Source organism: Echiichthys vipera (assembly GCF_963691815.1).
Source record: "Echiichthys vipera genome assembly, chromosome: 17".
Classification (NCBI taxonomy): domain Eukaryota; kingdom Metazoa; phylum Chordata; class Actinopteri; order Perciformes; family Trachinidae; genus Echiichthys; species Echiichthys vipera.
Genome location: NC_139842.1, coordinates 21,082,776 through 21,092,440, shown reverse-complemented (window position 1 = coordinate 21,092,440; position 9,665 = coordinate 21,082,776). Strand labels below are relative to the sequence as shown.

Sequence of the window (9,665 nt, the reverse complement as noted above, 5' to 3'; positions counted from 1 at the left end):
GGAGGGAGCTGAGGAGCTCGGTGATAGCGGGGGAGGGGTTGAGAGTTGTAAATATTCCAAATTCTACTGATTCAACTTAATCTGCCAGATTTGCCGACTGCAGCTTTAAAAATGACAGATATATTATAAAAATGTGGCTTCAAACTGGTTAAAAAGTCGATGTATGACAGCTTCTGACAGACAACCACAAGACTCGTGCACCTTGAATATATTTTGGATAATATAAGCACACAAACTCAACAAAATATTTATTTTACCTTTAAACCTGAAACATACATCTGAGCAGTTTGAGTCGCTGCATTCAAAGTGTCAGTCAGTGCTGATTAGCATCCGCGGGTTTGTTAACGTTCTGGCTCCAGGGCTTGATGAGTTAATAAGCTGGCAGGTTTCCTTGAGGGCTGGACTTTTCTTTATGGCTCTCAACCGCTTTTACCCCTCATGGCGTCTTCCTCCGGCTCCTCAAAGCCCCAGCCAAGGTTTCAAGTGACAGCCATCCTGTCACTCTCTCTCATCCTTGTTCCACTTGTTGCGAGGGGGAGGATGAAGTCACTGACGGTGGTAATGTGTGTGTTGAAGGAGGAGGAGGGGGGGTGATGAGGTGATAAAAAGGGATGAAGGAGGAAATGCAGGCAGATCCACAGACAAGGAGGGGAGGAAGACTCTTTCAGAGGAATCGCTATAAACAGACAGACATGCCTGAGCCCAAGAAGCCAGGTAAGCTGGTCCAACTTTGAGGATTTTAACCCAAAAAAACAACAGTGGAAGCTGGAGACGCAGTGAAAGACGAGTAACAAAAAAAGAAAAGGAAATAACAAACTCATAATTTTAACCTATACTCTGAGAGACTGACACCGAAATGATGCACTAAACAAACTCAAAATCAACACTAACATAAAACTTTTTGACTTTTACTACCCATAGACAAGATATCTCTTACGGGCATGTGAATCCAAGCTGTTAAACATGAGCATTACTCTGTAATCTGTGGTATGAGCTCTGACTTTTACAAGCTAATCACAAGCTTGTGTCTTCATCAGCTCACTGTGTTGCTACTCTGCCTCTTAGGAGGACAAACTCTCTCTTTCAACAACAGAAATGCAAAGGATGAAAGTGTTTAGAGTGTAAAAATAGAATGTGATTGGTTAGTTTTTGATTTAATGTCGTCATCGAAGAGCAACGGAGAGCTAGAAACCCACTAATGGTAACGATAATGGATCCTTTAGACTCTTTGAGGGACAAATCCTCGTCCGTCCAAGGGGTTCATTGAGGTGAGGAAACTGGAATAGTGAAGTGGCAGAAGACATAACGTCTGATGTAAAATTCATTGCTATATGTGATTGTTTTATACAGAAATCAAGTAGTTATTATTCATGTTTATACTAGCCTTGAACATGTATCAACCCAAAGTCTCTGTTCTCTTAATCTAAAGTTACAGTTTGAATAAATACAATTGAAAATGTAGAATTTTATAAAACAAATGTTAAAAAAAGGTAGTCTTGTTTTATCGTTTACATGCAGAAAAAACAGATTTTTTGCTCTTATTCCCAAAAAAGACAAGACGAGTCCTACTTAGCGGCTTACATGGGGAATGAAAGTGGATATGTAGACCGGAAAACATAGGCTTTTTGTTTGAGCATGCACCTCTACCCCAGCCTCGCAAACTGTTGGCGAATTGCAGGCAAGAAGCTGTACACGGTTACAAACTATGGTAAAAACCTGTCCAAAGAATGCTCCTAAAAAGCAAATGATATCGGCATATGCCACGTGTCTTAACTGGAAACTGCTCCAATCAGAATAAGGCCTCATAAAGTGGACTAATGTGCATGGAAACGTAGTGACGAGTCCTGTCGTTGCACCGTAAACTGCAGCATAAGGTAACCTACGCATATATGTGCCGACGCCGTAACATGCTGGAGTAAACGGTACAGGCTGTAGTGCGTGTCATAATGTTTGTGTCGGTCTGAAATATGCTCCGCTGCCATTGTCAACAGTGACCTCAAAGCACTGTAAATCAGCTGTTCGCTTGAAACCCGAGAAAGGGAGTGCATGCATGAGGAGAGGAGGGAATGAAGGCAGCAGGAGAAGAGGAGGAGGAGGAGGAGGCGGCAGATAAAAGCAGAAAGAGATGAGCGGGGATGATTTGTTAGAGGGACCTCTGCCAAGTCAGGTGTAACTACCTTACGTCGTATCTCTGCGCCTCAGACACCCTAATCTATCTGACCTCGATTGCCTCCCTCGTTCTGTTACGCTGCTGTCTCCTCTGCTGGCATCCATCTCCCCCTCGCTCAATCTGCCGGAAGTTCGCCGTATCGCTGTTATTGTGTGGCAGAACTGCTCTTTTTTTCCTCGTGGATTTCAGTCGAGGTGTCACATCCTCCGTCACAGGCTGATAGAGATTAGCCGATCTTATTTTCCTCCCTTATATTTCCATCGGATAAAATCGAACGTATAGAAACAAAAAGGCGCCTTTCTGACAGTTCTTTAGGAGTTCACGCTGCAGACTCTTTATACCCTTCCCCTTTTTATTCTCTCATCATGCAGTAATTCCATCCCCACATTTCATTTTATCTCACCGTTGCCAATTGGGCGTCCTGACATCACTCATATCATGTTCTCAACACCACATTAGTACCTTCTTTTTTGGCGCCTCTTGTTCTTGCGTTTCCACCCATTCCCAAACCCGTCGCCCCTCTCTTGAACTTCACCACACTTTGGAGCCCCTCTGCCCCTGTCTATCATGTGACCCCCCCCGTGGCATCTTGCTGGTTAAGGCCGGCCCAGGACTGAAAAAGCTGCCGGGTTCAGGACGACGCACGCATCCCAATAAACAGCAACAAGAATAGTCCTCGAGCGTACGAGCTGTGGCCTTGTGGATCCATGAAGGGAAAGACGCCTCTGGGAACGGAGGTGTGTGTCCACTTGGTTAGCCCCTTAGTTGACCCATTAAAAAGCGGCCTGATGGGATCACTGTTTCTCAAAGCAGCTGGCGATTACTCACTTTGTTTTGTGTGATGAACCAGTGGAGCCGGTTACACAACAATTACTGATAGTTGCAGGGTTTCAGGGTGGCGCTTTGCTGAGCGCGTGCAGAAATAACAACCCCGTTTTTAATTAGCAGTAATTCTGCCAGAGGCCAGCATCTCGACCCAAACGCTCTCCCCTCCTCTCTCAGGTCTGGGTAGAACAGGGGGGCCAGTTTATAGACTCAGTTCACTGCTGTATATACTTCCAACCGGTTACGACCAGCAGAGACATTATTTCAGTGAAGAATATTTATGGTCGTGTCGTGCACAATAAAGACGATAATGAGAAAAGTCTTCGGCAATTAGACGCCATTGTGACGTCATCATGCTGTAAAGAAACGAAAGCTGACGGCAACAGAGACGTATTTAAATGTTGACAGCAAAGATCTGATTGGCTGATAGAGATTACGGCTAAATCTGGTTTGTTTAGCTAAACTCTTCCTATCAACTGATGAGAGGAAGCAGGAGAAAGCGAGAGATTGAACGTCCTGGTTGAACTTCTTGAAGCTTCAGTACTTCACAAAAATGTTAGAAAACCAAAAATGATGAGCCATTTTTTACCGTTTTCTGATAACGGCTCTCAGGTCAGAGTGAGCCCGGAGGTGTTTTTATCACTCAATCGGGGCGCTATGACTCCATTGAATGTCTGTAATCGCCATCTACTCACATGGTTATGGTCACGGCATGCCCCAGGTATACGCGAGTGGTCACATTATTTGCATTTTCAGGCGTGTTAATATGGACATGGATTGTTTCTTGTGTGGACGGAGTCGTTTTTGTTTTTAAACTCCGTTTTTAAATGAAAACGTAGAAGTGTGGATGGATTTAAGTGGACGTCTGTACTGTAGTGTCACGCCAGGCTTTAATTTTGGCCTTAGTTTAGGTTTTTGACTGATTGAAATATTTGTTTTGAATATGTGAATATATTGCTGTTCTTTCAGAGCTTCCATCTTGTCACGTTCAGGGTGTTGACTATTTAGTTATTTATTTATTTATTGCTAAAAAATTCACCTCTCTACTTTCAGTCCGTCCCCTATATGTTCCCCTGTTAAATCCATACACACACACATGTTCCTGTTACACTTCTGCCCTTACTACAAGCCTGACACAGAGGTTGAGGTCCCCGATTTACGATTACAAGTGAACGCAGCATAATAACCGTTGACGTGACGATCGAGGCTGACAGACCAACACTCTCACTAACATGGCGGCGTATTTAGGGAGGGAATATCAAAAGGGCAACAAGTGCTTTTATTAGTTGCTCATATCACCATTGTTTAAACTCGCTATTTGATAGGTAGTAACTTATAAGATAATTAAATAGATGAAAATCTTACAAAGTACAACTTTAAGAAAAACAAAACAAAACAAAAAAAACCTAACATTAATTAATTGACTTTACATACTCCAAAAAAGGTTTCAGGCCAAAAATGTAAGCCGAACTATGAAACTATGTGTCCGTGGCAACAATCTGAGGCACCAAAAAAAAACAAAAAAAACTCATGATTTGGGATTTTCTAATAATATTGTGAAGTAATGAGAAGGGGAGGGTTTATTTATACACAGCAGTCACCTGTTGGATAATACAGCAGGGAGGACAGAAATCACAATACAAAGATTAAGAAGCTCCAGCAGCTACATGTCTACGCCGCGCTGATATCTTACTCTTACTGGAAGAATGATCCCAGTAACATGTTCTCATAACTGTAACCAGAATCTACATTTTCTGCTGGGTCGAACAGAGCTGAGCAGTTTGACATGGTTACTCTGTTACTTACGACAAATTAGTCCCACGTTAAGACACTTAACAGTTGAATGTAGACGTCTGTCTGAAGTTTGACTTTGTGAAACACTATAGAGCCGTGTGAAAGATGCTTGTGAAACTGAGCCCGCCGGACATCTATAAGTCTATCTCTTCTTGTTTTTGGGAGAGTAGCAGTTGTTCGGTGGAAGGTTAAACCTCCCTCTGTCACGGGCTAGAAAGAGACCACCATCCTATCACACAACCCCTTGACCCCCCCAAAACCACACGTCTCACAACTGGTCCAGTGTAGCGTTACCTCATACCGCGGCTATCATCGAGTCCCCGCAGGTATGCGCCCGCTGCTTGATGGATTACAGACAGATGCAGAGTTGAGCGACTGCGCTGAGGTCCCCTAAAAAGAGAGTGTGTTGTGCACTGGATTTACAGCCTCACAATGTATTCCTTATTCTAAAAAGCTTCCTGGGCGATTTGAGAGAGGCCTTGGCCTACTTGGAGCTGTGTGGATGCGAGTTGGAAGACAAAAGGAAATGAATGGAAAGCTGAAGTGGATGACAGTTTAATACGGTATTTAAAGGGCGCCTTTGTTTACCGCACGCCGCAGACTCCTCATCCCTAAATTAGTGTTGCATTTAGCGATTGTTTTCTCGCATCGAGACACACTTTATTCACTATAATAGCACTTCATTCAAATCATCAGGAAAGTTTACAGCAGTGCCATAAAATCTCATCTTCAGTTTCCCACCCCCTTTTTATTCCTCTTCCAACCCTATTACCAAATCCTTTCCTTTCTCCTCCCTCGTTCATCCATAAATCTTCCTACCTCACATGTGGCGGGGAGAGGGGAGTGAGGGGAGGTGGCGGGGACATCACCGGTGGAATCCAAACAAGCCATAATTCTTATCATCATCATCATAACCAGTGTTATATACGGCCGTCCCCATGCTTCACATCCCCTCCACAGGCTTACTGTCTAATCTCTCAGTCCTCAGCCACAAGAGGCTTAATGCATGACCGTTACAGCATTCATAGGCTAAATAACACAGGCATGTCAACACCTTTAAAGATTTATCAACTTGTCCCAGTGGGAGAAACATTGTTCGTGACCTTTTTTCACCGTACAAAGGCCTCTGCCAACCTGTTCACACTCCCAACTCAAATACAGCAGCGTGGTCAGTGTCCCTCGGCATGGATATGTGATACCAAAGCACACTGTTTACTGTCTGTATAGCACATGCACTGCAGACCTGAAATGGTCTAGACATTACCCAGAGGAGCTGTTTATGAGAACGCAATCATCTGAATCCAGTTGGACTGGACGTCAAACGGGGCTTTACCCTGCCAGCTCACTGGGTACAAAGTCTGTGTTCGACTGAGCCTGAAATGTGAGGATTCACAGCGATGTTGATGACGTTTCTATCGTGAACTGGAAAAAAACAAACGCCTGCAGCAGAAGTGGAAATGTGTAATTGGAGAGACAGCGAAACTTAGTTTCAACTTGTCGGTAAAGGTCGACTGGGAAGTCAAGAAACAGCAAGAGACTCAGTTATGTATCACAAAATTACGAACTCGCTACATGACGGCAGTGAAATCAGCATGTCCCGCCTCCTGCATGCTCCGCCCAGGCGCCATTTACAGAAAATGAGAACGCTTCTGACACGGACAATCTTCTGTTGTAGGCAGGACAGTGAGTTGATGTACCGTAGCAACACTTTCTCCTGAACAGGTTCATTAGATATCGTCTGAAAAGTTCTGCACACTAATTCATATGAATATGATAATTCCCCTGCCAAAAGGCGGCACAGCGGAAGTGGCACCAAAGGCACCAAAATACCACTACGTTACGGGATTTTTGCCTACAGATGGTGACAGTTAGGGTTAGGCATGAAAACCACTTGGTTAGGATTAGAAAAAAGGCCGTGGTTTGGTTTAGTACGTCCGAGACATGTACGATAAGACCTGTGATGAACCCCGCTCGCCCGGGTGAAAGTCCAGATTCACTGTCTTATGCTACGTCTGATTAGCCTGGCTAATGCTACCAAATTATAAACTACGCCCCAAAGATTTGAGGCGTAGTTTATAATTGCCCTGAGACGTTTATTGGGCGTCAAATGCGTCTGTACATAGCTCATAGCCAATCGTATCAATTATACTAGATGACGTACGTATGTAGAGCAGCAGGCTACAGTACGAGCTTCGGTGTCACGCATGAACATCATCATTGTCTTGCCCTCCCTCCCCATTTTGTGAAGGGTTCCATCGCTGAGGCGAAAATCGGGGCCATGGAATCCAGATGCAACAAAATCAAGCGCAAAGCACCATGGGTATACCCAGGCTAATGTCTCATCCTTTCAATATGTGGAATACACACAAATTAGTGTGCATCACTTTTCAAAAAAGCATGACAACAGCCTGAACCTACTGTACGTCAGTTAGATTATGTATATAGCATATTAACTAAGTTACAAACAGACGTATTTGAACCCAAACCACGATCTTTTCCTGATTCTAACCAAGCGCTTTTGTTGCCTAAACCTAACCCCACCCTGCGTGTCTAGAAATGACATGAAAGCGGTACCCAGAGCGTTAAAAACGTGGGGACCAAACAGCCGTATGTGACGAGTTTGGAGCGAGAATGTGTCTTTTACGAGATCAACACGAAACCGAATAGTAAAGCATCACGGGCATTCTGGGTTGCAACAATAAAATAAACATAAAATCGCCACTAAATACAACAGTTGTATTAAAAGACAACAGAACAATCATCTCGAGTCTGAACCTCCAATTAAATGTGAGACAGACGGTCCTTCAGGGCTGCAACACATTTCCTCATTACTGCTTCATCTGCTGATTACGTTCTGATTTAACCGATGTCTCTTTTGGTCTAACTGTCTTCAACATGTTTGTTTTGTCCGGCCGACGTTTACTATCATACAAGGTGAAAAGAAACAGCAAATTGTCACGTTTGAGAGTCAAGAGATTCAAAAGTATTTCCGAAAAACAGCAATTATGATATGAGCTTGTTTGTCTGACAGTCCCTCACATTTTTATCTCCTCAAACCACAAAATCCTTCAATAAAATGGACAAATTTAACCAATCACTGCAACTTTTTCCAATGTAATTATAATTATAGATTGAAAACAAAATTAATAATAATATTTTCTGTTAAGATTTGTTGTCGGCAAAAACACAAATGTGGAAATATAAAGAAAACAACAAAATATAAAAGAATAATTCTAAGAAATTTCATTGTTTTCAGGCTGAATAATCTACTCAGACCTGCGTAAAGCCAGCTGATTGACAGTTCAACGCAAATAGAAAAAAGCAAAACCAATACAGAAAGGAATAAGAAAAGTTAAGGGATACAATTAAATAAATTACAATATATTACATTACATATATACCGGGCGACACAGTATGGTGGTTAGCACTGTCACCTCACAGCGAGAGGGTTCCTGGTTCGAAACCCTGCTGGAGCCCTTCTGTGTGGAGGTTGAATGTTCTCCCCGTGTCTGCGTGGGTTTTCTCCGGGTTCTCCGGTTTCCTCCCACAGTCCAAAGACATGCATGGACCCAGCCTCATGCCCGATGTCAGCTGGGATCGGCTCCAGCGACCCTGACAGGGACAAGCGGTTGAAAATGAATGAATGAATGAATGAGATACATACAAATAGAGTAATGTATATGCAAAAACACATATGTATTCAAATTATTAATTTGTTATTCGTCTATAATTCCAGATGTATTTTCTTTCTTTTACAGATTTTTACGAGTCTCCACCTCCTTTTATGGAACTCAACCAATCAGCTCTGCTTCTGAGTGATGTTTTAATAACTCAAACTCCAATCCACTTCGATTTACACGCATATTTGACAGCGCTTTTCACGGGGGATATCTCTCAATGCCTTAAAAGCATCTTAATCCCACTTTAGAGGAAAGTCATTTTATTATTATTATTCCTCACGATCACACGCGGTCAAGCTGCTGCTGCTGCTTAAACCCCACGGTGGTGCGACTGAGATGTGTTTTATTGTATTTGCGTAACATATTCAAATAAACATCAAAATGAGGAATATTGGCAGTAGAGCATAAAGAGAAGATTAATATTCAAACAATCTATTTATAAGCCTGAGCGGTGCGGATGAGTATTAGTGGTATAACGGGCACTTGGCTGGCGTCCATGCCGGGGGCAGAGCGTGACTGATGGAGTTTCACCATTTTATGATGAGGATGAGGAGCGGTGCTGTCGGCAGAATCGGGGTACACTTAAGCCTCTGCCCTCTCTATCACTTAATCATTTGCCAAGATAATTTGACAGTGTTGATGATCTGACATACATCATGTCATCGCCTGTGTAAGGAGGATAAGGAAAGAGGATACGTTCAGAGTAACGATTCAATAGAAGCTTGACATGCAAACTAGTAAAGGTTGTTAAACCAATGTCAGAGGACGGGTATTCCAGTAAACCCAGTGACCGTAAAGGCTGAACTATCAAAATGAAAGTGTCAGGCTGCTTACTCTACACGGTGTAAGAGTTTTAAATTGGCTGAACAGGAATAAAACAGGAGAAGTGCATATTTGGATGACCTACTTTTTGTTCTTTGGGCTGCTGAGTTTCACATAACGGAATAATATTTTAAATATTAGAAAGGATTTCTTTTCTCATGAATCTCCATGAGAACTTGTTAACTTCTTAAAGGCACAATATGTAATTTGTGATAACGTAAATAAATCAAAACAGGAACAAAAGACAGAGTTTAATGATGACATGAAGTAGCACGGGATCATGGGAGTTGTTGTATACATATATTTACAGTACAGAATGGGAAGAAACAAATAATGTTTTGACCCTGCTATGAATTACACATATGATGCAGCCC

At 42.7% G+C, this 9,665-nt stretch overlaps 1 protein-coding gene across 1 annotated transcript in view; it reads left to right on the top strand.

The window, feature by feature from the left end:
• Positions 1 to 667: 667 nt before the first annotated feature.
• mybpc2a (myosin binding protein Ca) overlaps positions 668 to 9,665 on the top strand; it is a 65,095-nt gene continuing 56,097 nt past the window's right edge. Inside the window, exon 1 of the mRNA XM_083931324.1 lies at positions 668 to 714. Within this exon, the coding sequence (XP_083787450.1) occupies positions 693 to 714 (22 nt within the window). The 5' untranslated portion in view covers positions 668 to 692. The remainder of the gene's footprint in view (positions 715 to 9,665) is intronic.